The following is a 16,929-nucleotide window of genomic DNA, read 5'->3' as shown; positions in this document are numbered from 1 at the left end:
TAAAGAATATTTGCTCTTCATTCTGACATCCTTCCAGGGCAAACGCCAAAACAGAACCCCTAAGGGACAGCAGGGGACAGGTAACACTCCTTCACCGTACACAAGGATTACAGCTAGTAATATATTCTCCTCTCCCCAGGCTCTATTCTTAAGTGCACTGAGTCAAATTCAACTCAGGGAACGCACATTCAGCTCCCAGTATACTCTCTTGGTGAAATTCAGTGGTTGTGTAAGACTAGCTTTGTCTGTAAGGTCCTCAGACAACCCAGAAAGTCTGTACTGATTTTGAATTTAGTAGGTGTCTAATACAACACATTACCAGTGTGGGAGGGTTGAAGGTGTAGAATGAAAAACAACAAATATAATGACAAATGTCAAATCAGGCTTGTCTTACTGTGATTGACACCAGCTCGGAGGACACTTATTTTGAAGAAAATTGTAATATTGCTGTAAGTATTAACGTTACCAGTTGCACTTTGTTACAGCAAGGCTGAAAATATTTTAGAAAAATGCATATAGAATTCTGTTCAAGATTAAGATAGTTAATTGTAGACATCTGTAGAAAAACTATAATCTTTTCACATTCTGTGGAGATCTAGTTGATGGAGGTGCGAAAATAACTCAACTGAACAGACTATTGGGCATGACTTAGTTACTCTCCCACTGATACTTGTTATCATTTGAGATGCCTTAGGCCATTTAAGACATCTCCACAGGGCTCTTAGATGTGATGATCCAGGCTCTACAGAAGACTCATACTTTTCTGGACTTCCAGTAGGAGGCCAGGTGGGATACTCAAAGGCATTTCAGGTGAGCCTAAATGCCTAAGTTTATGTAGCAGATATGTGGGTTTTGTTGATAAGAATCACTATTTTGATGAGACTTAATTAATTTGGCCACATATGTCTATCCTGTACTTTTTTTTTCTGATTCTGAATAGTGTTTGAGATACCTTTGGGACGGGCAGGTATGAATTGGGGTTGATGGGATACTTACCAGTCCTGTAGCTGGAGGCCTGGAAGCATGGCCTGGGGCACCCCAGGTGGCACCAGATGCCTATGTGAAGGAAAATGGGTCAAGTACTGTAGCCCATTTTCTTTCTGAGGACAAACCTTGGAGAAAAATGTGAATGATATTTGAGTCAATACCTCAATATTAATAGTCTCCTTTACTCAGTAGACTCCCTTGTTTATTTTTCTCCCTTCAAGACAGTGATTGTCAGAAAGCTGCTTGATGGAGGTGGCTGAAGGAAAAGCAAGGCAGAAGGATGGAAAAGAGCTGAGACCATTGTGCCAGGAGAATAGGATGCAGCCCAGCAGCCACCAGGAGCTGCATTGCTACTTCTTGCACCTTGAAGCAGTCTTGATCTAATGACAGAGCCTTAGATCCTCATGCTCATTGGACAGGAGACCATTATATTCCTGAACCTGACCTGAGGCTGCTTCCTCGTCCTTTGGGTCATATTTCCTGCCTGCAGAAGGCAGGAGGTTACTTTCTGGCACTGATCCTCAAATGTCCTGTTGAGGAGAAACATAGAGTAGTGAGCAATGTGTGTTTCAGGAGAATGGCAAGAAAAAAAAGTCTGAGAGATACCTGAGGTAGATATGTGAAGACGACTGTAGCAGGCAGGCAAAGGTTACCCATTTCAATAAGACAACAGAGTAAGCCACTGTAGCAGACTGATACTCAGGGATTGGTTTCTCAGTTCTCTCATGTTCCCATCTAGTTTATTTTTATTTATTTATTTATTTTAAATTCATATCCATGGCACTTTATTACACACATCACAGTCTCCTCTTCACCTCATCTAACCGAGCTTTCTCTGAACAAAGCATTCCCTGGCCAAGGACAAGGCTTGGAAGTGGTGAGAGGATGCAGCAATTCTCCCCTGTGGCTGCTGGCCCTGCGCCCTTTGGTGATTCACGGCACTCCACAGCCATGCTGCTTGCTCACATTGGTCAAGCTGCTTGATTGTGAATCCTCTCGGTGGGGATCCTTGGTAGTTACTGACACTGGGTATGACATCTCAAAGGACTGTGAGGTCTTGTTGCTAAGTGGAAACCCAACTTAGGCACCTAAGAATGCACTCCATGGGGTGACATTCCAAACCTTAGTGATGTGCTGTCTGCTGAAGTTGTAAATAAATGTAATACATCAGAGAGACAGGGCAGGATGTAAGAGGTGTAACACTGGAAGACAGTAATGTATCCCTGGACAGCACTGGCATTGCTCACAGTCCTGAACGAGGAAAGGCTGAAGACTAACTCCTGGAAAAATAGAAAGGCACAGCAGAACAGAATAGACAGTATCCTTCACATTCAGTCTTCCAGTCTGTCCATCCTCTAATATGTTACTTTAGGAAAAATCAAGACAAACCATTTTTTTTTTTAAAAACAAAACAACAAACAAACAAACAAACAAAAAGCCCTGCAACTTTGTTTTCTTTTAATTCAAATGTAAAAAGAAGTCTGAGAGGGAGCTCACAGCTTTGCTCAAACAGGAAAATCAGAGAAATCACCATTCTGGCCACCAAAACACAAACAGTTCACAGTAATTCATGAATGAGCTAAACATGCTGATAAAACATGGATATACAATAGGTTGAGTCACAGCAATTCATCATAACACCGTGTCATTTTCCTCTAAGACCCCTGCACACTCAGTAGTATTTATGCCTTAGGGGTAAGCATCACCTCATCTTCACCTTTGCCTGCACTACAGAGATCTGTGTAAGAACTGGTCACCCTCAGACTAGACTATAGTCAGCAGAAAGATACATGTTTTTTACACTGTGATTCAGTTGTTTGATATTTTAATGTCTGCTTTAAGATGAGGTTATTTAGTCTCATTGATTATCTATCTCTAGTAACTATAAAGGGTATATAGAGTATTTGAAGTAAAGAAATTAATACCTATATTAATACCCCAACTGAAGCTAACACTTGCTTTACTACCTCTTACTTGTCCATATTAGATAGGATGAATCTCATGTCCATAGAGCTTTTTTATTTGTTTATTCTTTACTGTAACTGTTGGGTGTTGGCCATCACTTGGCACCATTAGGCCCCACTCCTGAAGCCCTGGAACCTGAGAGAAGCATTAGCCACAGAGGATGGTGAAATGTAAGCCATCTGAACATGACAATCTGTGGGCCTTAAAAAATCACAGGGGCATTAGAAGCTATGATTAATCTGAATATGAATCTGATTTACAGTCTGGGCCTCAAAATGGAGCTGTTACATTGGTGGTAATGGCTTGGATGGCTCCAGTGTCTAGCACGGCCAAGGGGAATAGCCATCATGAGTAAAGAATTGTTGCAACTTTGCACCCACAGACATGCCTACTCATGTAGACATCAAGATTTTATTCAAATGATGCCCGGTAACACTTCCCTCACCTGTCACTGAAAGGCTGTATGATGAAAGTTGAGGTCGCTGGGTACCATGAACACCATATGTATCAAGACATTTTGAAAAACCATCATCTTTACTTTCCTGCTCCCTAGTACCACATCCCTTGAAGCCCCCAGAGGACAGACACTATTACTAAATGCTTCCCTAACCTATCAGAAAGAACTTTAATGACTAGTACCAAAACACCTACAGAATAATCATGACTGTACTTTGGCAGTTCAGAGTCCCGCCTCTCTAAGGACTTCAAACCACTTCATGAATGTGCAGGGACCCAGACTGTATAAGATAAGGTCCTGCATCCTGGAGTAATCCTGTTCAGTTCTCCAGATGACATAACTAATGGCCCCTAGTAATCAGAAAACAACTCAAGCTCTGTCGATATTATAAGAACGTTTGTTGTTTTATTCTTTTTGGTGGGTACAAAAACCACAGTTTCTTACACAGAACAAGATTATAAATAATATCTGTAACATGAGTGACCCGTAGTCTCTTTTGATTCTACACTGCAGACTGATGATGTACTCTAAACATTTTTTTTAATTTTCTTTCTTGTATTAGACAGATGCAAATCTGTGGAACACGGAATGATGGAACAGAATGAAGGTAACAGCAAACAAGAGGATGACCAACAACTTTTATAAAAAAAAAGTCTCTGAATTTTATTACAGTGATGGCATTTTATATCAATTATTGCAATGAATTGTTCCCTAAGATGGTTAGAAAAAAGAATTGTGTTGTCCTCTACCGAATTTACATCAGTTAAAAAGCAAGCATGTTTCAATATTCCTCTTTTTTTTTTTTTTCAAAGAAAATGTAAATAATTTCTTTATTTTTTTTTCACAGGATTTACATATTTATTATTTTCTTATCACAGTTTAGTGATTCATTTCTACAGCTGAACAGCTGAATATTCTTCCATTGTATATATTGATGTTCTGGAGACACAGGTTAGCATGTTCATTGACTTCTATAGCTATTTTTCTTTCTTTGTCAAGACAAAGACCAAAATGTTGTCCTTTCTGAGCATGTTCTTCACAGTTTAATGGCTAAGTTGGCAAGTCTTATTAGTTTTAAGTCCACTCAAGTGAAATTTGTTGCTGTTAATACACCCTTCCCAGCCCCCTCCCCCCAACAAAACTAAATTATGAATTTTCCTGATATAAAATCTGAGTTTGGGTTTCCGAGCTGAGCTCATGCACACATTGTTGCTGATGATGTCTGGCGCATTTGGACGTACTTCCCTTTCTCAGCCAAATTATTAGTTCATCAATGACACTCCCATGTCGTTACAGTCTGTGCTGTGTTCCCATCAGTCACCAACACAGTTTGATTAAGGCACTCAATTATTTTTTTGGTTTTTATGGTAGGTCCGATGCAATTACAGCCAATCCTGAACTTTGTCTAATTGCAGTTCCAGAATGCACGGCCTTCGGGCAGTCGGGAGTCAATACGCGGCCGTTTTCACCCACACTTCCCGTGATGGATAATCTGGCTTTGTTTCTTATGGCTTCAGAAAAGGTAAGCTGTCACCCCAAAAAAAAAAAAAAAAAAAAAAAAAGGAGAAAAGAAAAAAAGTGTTAGAAAATTTCTACCCTTCAAGAAACCAGGACACAACAAACACCAAAATATTAAATTTTAGACATCTGCATTTTTTCATATTAACATTAAAAATAATAATCATATATGTAAAATACATAGCATTTATGCATACTAGGGGAAAAAGGCTAGAAACTCTGAGGGTAAATTTTATTACAAATCAATATCAATTTAAATATAAATTCCAGATTTGAATAAGAAATTAACAGAATAGGGAATACCTTCAACTAAACTACTTCAAACTACATTAAATAAGACCTTTAATGAACCTGAAAGCATTAGCACCTTTGAATAAAGTCATTCACAGGCATTTGTAGTCTTAAACCTTCAACTAGGTATTTCAGGAGTAAATAAAACTACTGAAAATTGCTTACAAATTGCTATAGCTGTCTTTGTGATATGGACCAAATCTAAATAAATTATTAATTATTACTTCTACTCATAATGCATCCATTCTCAAATCTCTTTTCATATATATATATTTTCCTATAATTAGGGAAGGTGGGAACTTTCAAAGGTAATGTAGTTTATAGAGAGAAAATAAATTTTCTATAGTTCTTAACATTAGGTCTAAACTTTCCACATGATGTTTTAAAGAAATGTTACCTCAAAATCTTTACCTTCAGGTAAATCAAAATGAACTATCTTATTTAGAGACTGATTGCCTCAAACAGAAGAAAAAATATTAACAGCTATTTCATCTAACTTCAGCTGTCCAAAAATCAGCAATCTAATATAAAAGACCTCTCCCATTAAAATAGAGATAGCTTAGACTGAATGATTTCTAGATGGTTGAAGTCAGGGGAGGTGTTTAGGGTCAACCAATGCAGAAAGGATACCAGGAATATCAGGCACCCAAACTACACTGTGTTGAAACAGATTTCAAAGATACTGTGATAAGATACTAAGTAGTGGAGGAATTCTGATTTCTAGCCAGCTGTAACTATAGTCTATTAAACTAATGCTTGTAAGTGGTATGCAGGGATGCAATCTGAAATAGTGACTGGAAAAAGTGAGAGGCAGGAGGGTTCATTCACATAGGAGCAAAGGGATGAGAAACATTATGAAATCATTTTATTTGCCTTATTACTGATCTCTGCATTTAGGTCTTTGTCCCTCTGAGCCCGGTTTCTCCTTCCAAGGAATCAGTATGCCCTAAACTGGGATGAGGGATATTCCTTAAAACTCCCAAATGTTTCCACAGTTTCTGGGTGCACTTCTATGAAATGCACCAGTCTAATATTGTATTGCTCCTTCAAAAACAAATTCTCCGAAGTACAGCTGTCTTTATCGCACAGCAGGATATGGATATATGAGCAACTTCCCCAATCAATTACTGTAAAAATTTCAGAATAAGACCCCAGCTTAAAGAGCACATTATGGCATTCCCCTTCAGCTGAAAAAAAAGATGTTAATTGTCAATTGCAGTGTCCATAGTAATCCTTTAAAAAGTCTCCCTGCTGCCAGAGTAATCTGTGGCAACATATCTTGAACTAGCTCAACAGCTAGATATCAAAAGGGAGAAATAGATAATGAGTGAGTGGGGACCTGGGCCCATACAGAGTTCTGCTGAATAACAAAAACTTCAACTACACCCAGCAGCAAATAAAAAACTGCATTTGCAAAGCACAGACACAATGCAATGTGGTGAAACTCCACATGGTGCACGTCCACAGTCCTATTGCAAATGTCAAGGTTCTGCTGCCTGCAGAAATGCACAGAACATGGTTTGGTCAATGGCAAGAAAAGGTCTGTAGCCATGAGTTTTGGGGAGGGATGAGAGACCAGATCAGATCACAATGCAGACTGGGCTGGAAATGGGACAGCTGATTTAGTTAAATTTCCCAGCAAGTCATCATTGTGTACCAGCATCTCTCCATCGCTTTTATCAGCTATCTGTTTGCTAATGGGAAATCCAAGAAAGAACTTAAATTTACATGAGATGAGTGAGTTATGCAAAGCTTGATGGTTTTCTAGCTCAGTCTCTAAAGCTTTCTGGCCATTGACAACACACTTAGGACAGAAAGACAGTAAAAAGGGATCTACGAAAAAAAAAAAAAAGGGAAAAAAAAAAAAAAAAGAGAATAATGAACAATTTCTCAGCAGCCTTCCATGGGCTAACAGAAAAATTTGCAATAAGGCAATTCCTCTCTTCTCACGGCACGGATTAACAACAGCTCAGCAACACACTGCAGGAAACAACCCAGACAGTTGACAAAGTCAGCAGGAGCAGGTCAAACTTGTACTCAGGAAGGTGCCATAAAGCAAAGTAACCAGATATGTCTCTGTGTTTTATTTTAAACTAAGCTATGGGTAATGAGCCAGGCTAATGCTGTGTTTAATTGCTATTACAATTTCAGATTTATGGCCTGGCTACAGAAATGGTTTCAGGAGAGGCTGGGATGAGAGGGAAAAGTTTTGATATCTACTGTGAATATTACTCAGGTTGTGGAAGTCTCTGTGCATTAAGTGTAAACAGTTAACTGTGTTAGATTCCAAACTAAGCAATAGTGTTACTTTTCAGATTAATATCGTTAGTCTTGATTAAACTAGTTGTTGACTTAAACACTTGAAAACATAAACTGTCCTGTTCCTGCTGGGAAATGGGAATTTAGGAGGCTGACCTCCTCAGTCTACACAATATAATTATCCCATTTGTGTGGGTCCCTTTGTTGTTCAGACTACTTGAGTACCTGGGTCACCTGGGGATGTCTTTGGCACAGATATTGAAGATGAACTTTCATTTTTTTTCTATGTTGAATTGGAAGTATATAAGTCAAAATAAATAGATTACATGTTTACTGAGCCATCCTCTAGAATTTGGTCTTGTTAGCAGTTCACTTTTTTTTTTTTTTTTTTTTTTCTGGTAAATTTTGAAGTAAATTTGGTCAGTTATGAACAGCATGGGGTGGGAGAGCAAGAGAAGGCAGTGGGACTGGAAGCTGGCTGGTGCACCTCATGGCCCATGGAGAGGTCACGTAGTGGTGGCTGGGGAGGCGTCCCTGGGAAAATCCCCTCAACACCTGTGGGTTTGATGGGAGGAACTCAGCAGGGCTTTTCTCTGGGGAAGCTGCAGAGGGGGGAGCTGGGCTCTGCACTGTTCCTAGGCTATCAGGCTGACTGGCATGCTAAGGGCTTAGTGCTGATAGATGAAAATAGAGAAGAGGAAGGGATTGCTCCCTCTTCACAACACCTTTCCTTCCTGGCCAAGGGCAGATGCAGTAGCCCTCTATCCCTTCTGAACATCTTTATCACACGCATGCATACTAGTCCTACCTTTTCATTTTCTGCTGCCTCACAGTGCGTTAATTTCCCTGAGGCAACTTACTTTCTACTGGATTAAATTAGAAGAAGAAAACATGTTAATGAATATTAATTTTCAAGTGTGTTATTTAAGCTTTTTTGTATCAGTTTAACACATAAACTGTTAACACTTTTTGGTGTCAGCTTAAAAATCAGCATGTTGGTTACTTGTGCAGGTTAGGACTGCCAAGCATCTTTCTGTATTAGCGAGTTTTAGTCCTAATATGATCCCTTTACTCCTTGGATAAATAAACATATCAGAGGTTTTGAAGTGCTAAATACAGACATATTTCTACAGAAATATGTGTAAAGAGTGCTGTGAGCTCTGTCCTGCTGTCAGATGGCAGAGGTTTATGACCCATGTGGGTATGAGCCCCACAGGTGGCCTTGCTCTGCCCAAGAGTGTGAGGTGACCTTGGCAGTCTGCCACCTACAAGCATAAGCTAGCTCTTCTATGTGAGGTTCAAAAATTTCTCAGGTAACTATTACAGCAAACAAGATAAGGAAAATTAAGAATTTCTAAATTCTATAAATATCTGCTTAAAATTCCTAAGTATATATATTTTTTAAGTTTTTAAATGCTTGCACCCTGAAATGTTTTTAAAATTTTATCGGAAACTACCACTGGCCCAAACATGAATTTTAAATAAAATAAAATGTTGCCCTTTAAAATATATTTTCTCCTGTAAGAATTCAACTTTCAGTTTTAAAAAAATCACACAAAAACTCAAACTTTAGAGAAAGGTACTTAAGTTCTTTTCTTAGAAGACAAAACTGCATTAGCCCTAATTTTTATATGCAGAAGACAGTAAGGGTAAAATAAATACTGCAAGTATAATACATGTAATAGCATTTGTTGTACTGTAATCATAGCACTGAGTGGGAACTCAAGTCATGCCAGGGTTAGTTTGGAAAGCCAGTTTGGGCCAGGTCAGTATTTGAATGAAAGCTTTTTTTTTTTTTTTTTTTTTTTTTTAGGACTATATTTAGGATGCATTTGCTTTGTAAACTTGTAAACTTGACACGAAATATGCTTTCAGGGACTTCTGCTGCAGAACAGTGCATTGCTCATGATAAGAGAGAACAGTGACAAATTATATTTTGCTATTGTCAATATACCTTAGGTTTGCTTATAAAAATGGATTGCTGTCACGTGTCATCACTGGAGCTCCTTGTTTTGATATGCACACATTGTTTTTTATACTAGGCTGGGGATGCTCTCAGTGGTGTTCACTAAAGAACTACATGGAAAAGAGCTCTTCATTTCCATTTTGCACAATTACTTGCACAGAATCGATTCTTTTTAAGACCTTTGTCTGAGAGGAGGCAGTGAAACTGGGAGGTTGTTACAATAGTAAACACTGGCCTGTACCCGTGGAGCCACCCTGACACCTACTTAGCTGGGTGGTCCATCAGCAAATTGATCTTTAGCTATGCACTGGTAGTTTGGCCTTTTTCTTGCTTATTTCCATGCCTTGCATTTTGAATAGTGAACCAAGTGCACAGCTAAGATATTTTTTATATGGGGAAATCAGGCTCTATTACAGTTGACTTATACCTAGGGTCATGATTTCCTGTACAACAGGGAACCAAAGAAAACCACACCGCGACAGCATGTCTGGGAAGCTCCCCAGCCAGCACACGCCAAGCCCCCTCCCTTGCCCCCCGAGGACCCACCTATTCCTTGCAGCGCTCCAGCTACCATGCTCAAACACCATGCTCTGCTCACTCTGTGTCTGCTCTGTACTGTATGGTTCGGTATTGTACCGGCTGTGCCTTTAGCCTGTAAGCTCCTCGGGACAGGGACCTGTTATGTGTTTGGCACACTTCACCTATTGTACAGCGCCGTGTACTCCAGCGCTATATAAATAATAAATAGAAAATAGTAATTGCATCTCCAGTTTTTTCCTCTGAAAAATTTTCTAGCTGGCAACATAACATTACTATTCATCTCCTTTCACTTAATTTTTATTTCTTACTTCCACTACAGGGATGGCCCTGTGATTTTAGGAGAAGGTAGTTTTCTGTTAGAAGAGGAGAGGTGCAGCTTGCTGTTGGCAAGGGGAGGGAGCTTGAGGTAGTACTGAGAGGGTAGGGGACTGGCGCACCTCTGTTACAAAGCAGCCAGTTTAGCTTAGAAGCTATGGAAAATTACATTTAGAAGCTCAGTGTGCTGCTACATGTCATTTCCAAAGGTCAAGTAGTTGATTTGACTAATGATTAGTTGGTAAGCTACTCACTGTATGGATGAGACCAAATGCATTGATAAGCCATCCCTACATACCTACTAAGGGGAACTACACAGTATGTAGCTCAGCAATATCAGCGTTCTGGTCTGAAATTACTGCATGAATGTCTAAAAACTATGAGTCCTGAGCCAAGCAAGCACATGTTACTGAAAGCTGAGGACAATAATTGAAGTCTGTTCACTGGTTAGTGACTTTTGGTTGTTATTATGGTGGGCAAAGCTTGACTTGAAGCAGAATATTGTGTGTGGAGAAAAAAAAAAACAGCCACACAATTAGCATAAAACATGTATCGAAGGGAGGGTGAGGAGCAGGGTGGGGAGGAGAAGGAGAAGGTAAAACAACATTTAGACTTCTTGTAACAGTGCCTTGTCTTCCATTAGGTTAACTATGGTTCAGTGACATTGCCTATCCTAAATTCTCGATGTAAGGAAGTCCCAGTTAGGGCCAACAGAGAATAATAAAGGCTTACAGCAATTTGTCATCAGAATAGTGCAAATGTTTAAGTGAACAGACTGGCCAATTAAGTAATTAAACACTGGCCCTCTGGATATTTCAAATAACTATTATTTCCCAACTGATTGAACAACATTTAGTTGTTATAAACATATTTTTTATGTTAAAATTTTCTCGCAATGCAGATGTCTATTAGCAACATAGAATAGTATGCTGTACATCTGCAGCCAAAAAAACTGAACCACTTTTGCACTGAAGTTTTCCAAAATATAAAGCTCTGTTTAGAAGCAAGCACCACTAGACAGACATGTCACAACACTGCGGTACAAGATGCATCACCCACTCACTGTAGTAGGCCCTAAGTCCTACCCCTAAATTTTAATACTTTCGGTTCCATATACGTTGTAACCTTCTCTATAAGTTGCTAAATTCTGGGTATTCTGCGAGGAAGTTGGGTTAAAAGTCTGTGCACTCTTTGCCACCTTCATTCGCTTCGCCTCTGCCCTGGACTTGTAACAGAACTCTATCAAAGCCACCAGCATTGCCAAGCCCAAGCCTCCAACCAGAATGTAGAAGACTCCAGCAACGTTGCTGAGACTCAAGGCACTCGTCTTGTCCTGGGGAAACAGAAGTGACACAGTTAACCCTGACATCCAGAACCCTGCAGCACAAGCTATACATTAAAACATCAGAAATAAATGTAAATAACAACATTTAGCTGAAATTAAAGTACCGTCATTTACATGCCTCTCACAAAATTTGACCTATCTGGATCTATAAAATATATTTTAAGCACCTAGTTTTCCTGGTCAACATTGAAGTATTATAAGTATGTTGCCAGTATATTGAGATGTCATTGTTTACTTACTGCAAAGCATTACTTCCACTAGCTGGAGAATTGAACAATGACACGTCCAGTCCTCTTTAAGGGACATTTTAACACTGACATGAAACCGCATTCACACAAAGCTCTTTAAAAGCTTTGGAATCTAGAAATCCATTTACATCAGACAACATTTTGCTTGATGTTCACTAAAAGACAAATTTCACTTGTAGTAGGCATTGTTGTTAATTCAAAAGATCCAGACTGACTTTCTGCTACTTAAGTGATAGGTGAAAATAACGTGAGGCTCAAGTTGTTGGAACAAACACTTCCTTGAAAGTGCACATTGTACCATACACATCACCATATATTTGCCTCTTACCGATTACTGTTTTTTTTTTTTTTTTTTTTTTTTTTTTCTATTTTATTATAGATACAGTTCTAGAACATGCCCATGGACTAAGGCTCTGCAGTAGTACAATTTTAAACAGTAATTTATTAAATTTTATACAATATTTAAAATTTAGAAAACAATGATAACTTTCTTTAGCAAATTACTAAATATACAACATCTGATAAACAATCACCTTTTTGGACTTACTGTTGTAAATAATTATTCTACATTTCTCTATACTTCAAATGACTGTTCTACATTTCTCTATACTTCACTGCTTAGCTATGAATCACGTATGCTACGATTTTAAATCCATGTGCAATTTTAGCACAGTTCTCAAGGAATTCTCTCAGGATTGACTCCCATTGTGCCTTAAGATACTTATAAAGCTTTATTCTTATGCAGACTATATAATCTTTACCTAAAATAGGAAGAGTACTTAACTTCCAGTTGTAATTTGTATGAAATGTTAACTTATGATCAATATTAGGATTTAATTTAAAGAGGCACTATTTATTGTGCAATCAGTAGATCAGCACAGTAGCAATTCCCATGGGTGTACAGGGGTTTCTGGGGCTTATAAACAGTCTTCTGCTTTGGCTGTCACCTTGAAGGTGACTCAGTTCCTCTAGTGGCATGGAGCTTGGGAACAAGGAGCAGTCAGGACTGGGAAGGACCTGATCTAACGGACACAGTGGGTTGAGGCTTTCTCAGCTGTGCTTTAGGAGTGTTTTGCCATCCTCTTGATGACTTCTGTCACTCCTTTCTCTGAACCACTTGCAAGAAAAAGCAAAATATGTAGGGCAGGGACAGCTAGCAGTCACTGTGCTCATGTTATCCCACTCAGATCTGGGCACCACAAGCTGGCACCAAGACAGGCACCACAGGGACATTTCAGACTCCTAGAACACAAGACTGGCACTAACTCTGGTGCACCAGAAAAATATTTGCTTCTGGGCTTGTCCTCAGGAGCTCCCTGAAGCTGCGAGGATTAATTTGGGAATGGATTAGGGTAAATACGGAAAGCTGTAGAAAGCTATGAATTATTGAAACCTTTCACTCCAAAGCTTAAGTCAGGACTTCCTTGGCTCCTCAAGGAGCAAGAGACCTCCCTAATGGGAGCAAGAAGTGGAAATCCTTCCCCTTAGTACTTCTCCCTGTCCAAAGACACCCTAAGGTTAGTCAACACTGAAAGGAGAAGACATGAGTAGAGCCAAGCCCAAGCAGCAGACAGGAAAGGTACATCCCCTGTAAGCAGGATGGAAACAACCAACCCAACCCCAGACAAAAACCCTGCCTTGTAACCCTTTGACAGCTTCCTTCAATAGGTAGGAGGACATTGGGTGATTTATGGTGATTTATACCACTGAAGACTTCAGAAAGCAATAGTGCTCCTTTAAATTAAAGTGTGACCCCCATCAAGACGGGGACAAGCCAATTTACTCTGTGAGTGTCTACAGCTGCTTATTTTACTTCTAAGGCATTTTGTTCATTACTCCCTTTACTGCTTTGTGAACACGATAGTAGGTCCCGAACTGCAGCGACTGACCTTACTTCCAGAGTCCTTGGGTCCACATTCACCTTTATCGTACCACCATTTGTTTTTCAGCTTGTCTAAGACGCCTGCCTCACTGAGTTTCAAAACGGCAAGGTTTACAGGAGTTCTTCACGTGGAAAATAACATAAATAACATTATATATGTTATTTTATGTTATTCAAGTAAAACTACATAGAATCTCATTGCAAAGTGACAGAGCAGAGGCCACAGTGGGTGCTATGTCATGTACTGTTGGCCCAGGTTTAGAGACAGACATACGACCGGGACCTGCTCCATCGCTTTAGGTAACAGGCACATACTGCTGGGGAAGATTTTTAAATAAATGGTATGCAATTACTGTGAACCCAAAACTATTGGCTTAGACACATTAACAACATAGATTTCAGAGATATATACAATATAACTGCATATATGACTTAAGAAACATAGTTTTCCTTGTTTTCCATCCATTTTTGGTTTGTAAGCATACAAGCTAGAAACATGACTTGGCCATAGCTATTTCATTTACTGCCCTCAAAATGAAGCTGGCAAGAAAAGGAGCTGCTTCTGCAGGCTGTCACCGCAGCCCTTTGAACAGTCCTGCTCTCACCCTGGGTGCCGATTGCCACTGCCCTGCACCTCAGCTGGGAACACCACAGCCAGTATTTCATTTCTATATCCCGTTTCCACATTATTTCCAAATTCAAGGCTTTTCTTTCCATCTCACTTACTCAACTAAGCCTTTCAGGGTCCCAGGTCCCAGGCTGGTGATTAATTACTACTCAGAGTATCTTCCTTGGGGCGTTTATAATGGGTGATGCAATGGAGTTAAACATTGAGATGAAATGTATTCTAATGCCTCAAAGCATGAACCACTATGAGTTTACACTGAAGTAACTTAAACTCGGTGAATAATATAAAGTGTTATGAGAATGCCCCATCTCATGCAGTTGCAGCAGTTTGTTTTCTAAAAGCCTATCAAATGTTTAAGACTTATTTTCTATACTTTCCACTTTGAACCATTGACTGTCCAATTCTTAACATGATAGGCATATATGTATCTATTTATGTGCAGGTGAGCATGAAAATACAATATATATCATAGAAGGAGGCAGATAAACAGAAACAGCACATAATAGATGGGCTGCTGGAGACACTGGATGACATAGAGACTGATCTTGTGCACCATTGAATTCCTGTGGTACCATTAATCTCTCATAATGCACCATAATCCATTAGATGTTAAAACGTCTAATCATGAATTCAAGGCTTAAAATAAAAATAAAGAATGTAGTGCAAATGGCAATTAGTACAGGGCAACTGAGACGGTCAAAATGGATACTGTGAAAGAGAAAAGGAGCCTGTGATTACACTCTGTAACTGATTTAACAGGAAATCCCCAGATGCTTATGTATAGATATATTTGTGTATAGATTTGTATATATGTATATTTCATATTTAAGAAAGGATGAAGCACACTGTCAAGATTTGCTATTGAGGAAGCCTCAGTGTCACAGCAAAGACAATTTTTGACAGCTACAGCTGAGTGAGAGGATTCTCAGGTACTCCCAAGTGATCTCTTTAAATAAAGGAAATGCTTCATCCACTTTTCAAGTCCCCCACACTTAATTCATATGGAATATGCTGCTGCTAGCATGAATTTCTCAATCTTTTTCAGTACTGAAACTTAAATTTTGCCTTCAGGCTCTATGGCAGCAGGTTGTGCAGGTTGAAAGTGGAATGTGAGAGTCCCACAGGTGAGAAAGGAGTGGGCAGCAGTATGGGATGCTGGCACATTGCCTGTCAATATGATCCTCTGCTTGCTTCTAGTATACATGTGAAATAATTAATATTATTTGGGTAGTCCTCATCTGCAGCATGCTATGCACTGGCACTAAGCCAAATTTCACTGTTCCCATATCCCAACAGTGTAACGGGGCTGATTATGGCAAGGACTGGGGATGTCCAGGTACAGTTCTCACATGGACTGTCAGAGGCCTATGGAGCTGTTGCAGATTAAGCTGATTAAAATTATGTGATAAGTAGGTCTCTGTATGAACTATTAAGACCAGCAGCAAGCTGGGACAAGCCAGAAAGCCTGCCTCACAGTCTTTTGTGCTTTTTTATTTTTTCTTCCCAGAACAAATAGTTCAGTTATAGAAAGCCTGATACAGGCATGTATTTTTTTTTTTCTCCTTTGCAACTGTAATCCTTTTAATACCATCCCTTCTGCACTGTCTCTCTCTCTCTCTCTCTTTTTTTTTTTTTTTTTTTTTTTTTTTTTTTTCTGGAGGGGAGCAATCAATTTCATACTTAAAATTGCCATACTATCTTTAATATATAACTGAATGCAATAGCGATGGCAATGGCAAACACAGATGATGCAATTCAATACGTACTCTTCCCTGAAATATAGCCAGTCATGTACCAGAGGCCAGTTGCTTTTTCCTCCCCTCCACTATTTTTGCTGAAAATCTTCCTGAATCTCAGTTTAAATCAGCCAGGTGTGATGGGAAAAGTACTCACTCAAAACAAGTAAAAGAAGCCCAGCTGGAGGACTGCAAATTTGAAAAGGAACATTTTAGCTCACACTTTTAAGAATGCTGGCATATATGCCTGATTGCAGTAACAGGAAGTGACTGCAGGCATGGTGACTTTTAATTTATTTTAGGCTGTTTTGTTTGTTTATATATTTTAGTAGGAGATTATCAGCAGCTTTTAAGGGAAATGAATGCCCACATCACCTTGGCTTTCAGGGCCAAGTCACAGTCCTTTTTTTTTGACCATGCCAGTCACACACAGAGAGTACAGTGTGTTACTACAGTGCTTACCCAACTGGTTGCTGAATAGTCCCAGTGACATTAAAGGGGGCTAGAACTAAGAATCAATATGGTCTACTGTACATGAGCAAGAACAATGTATGTAAATCATATACAGAGGATATAGCCAGCATTTAAAATTAAATTTCCCATCTAGTGCAGTCTTGTATATTACAATAGAAAATGACAATATAGATTTTTTTTAAGTTGTTTGGTGATTCTTGAATTAGTAATTACTAATAACGAGAGGAAGTTGGCAGAGCTGCTGAGAATCACACTTATTATATACATACAGGATCCAAACTCATGTAAGGGTGATGTATGAAAAATGATAACTACAAT

The 16,929-nt window shown here is 39.2% G+C and overlaps 1 protein-coding gene across 2 annotated transcripts in view; it reads right to left on the bottom strand.

The window, feature by feature from the left end:
- Window positions 1-4,771: 4,771 nt before the first annotated feature.
- GRIA4 (glutamate ionotropic receptor AMPA type subunit 4) overlaps window positions 4,772-16,929 on the bottom strand; it is a gene marked incomplete at both ends in the record, with an annotated part of 226,248 nt that continues 214,090 nt past the window's right edge. Inside the window, 3 exons of one of the 2 annotated variants that reach the window (XM_082768748.1) lie at window positions 4,772-4,936; window positions 11,497-11,631; window positions 13,781-13,895. In XM_082768748.1, coding sequence (XP_082624874.1) covers window positions 4,772-4,936; window positions 11,497-11,631; window positions 13,781-13,895 — 415 coding nt within the window. The remainder of the gene's footprint in view (window positions 4,937-11,496; window positions 11,632-13,780; window positions 13,896-16,929) is intronic. The other variant, XM_082768749.1, reaches the window with a different exon arrangement.

The sequence above is a fragment of the Aythya marila genome (genome assembly GCF_965140915.1).
Source record: "Aythya marila genome assembly, chromosome: 1".
Taxonomy (NCBI): Eukaryota; Metazoa; Chordata; class Aves; order Anseriformes; family Anatidae; genus Aythya; species Aythya marila.
This window is presented reverse-complemented; position numbering and strand designations above follow the sequence as displayed.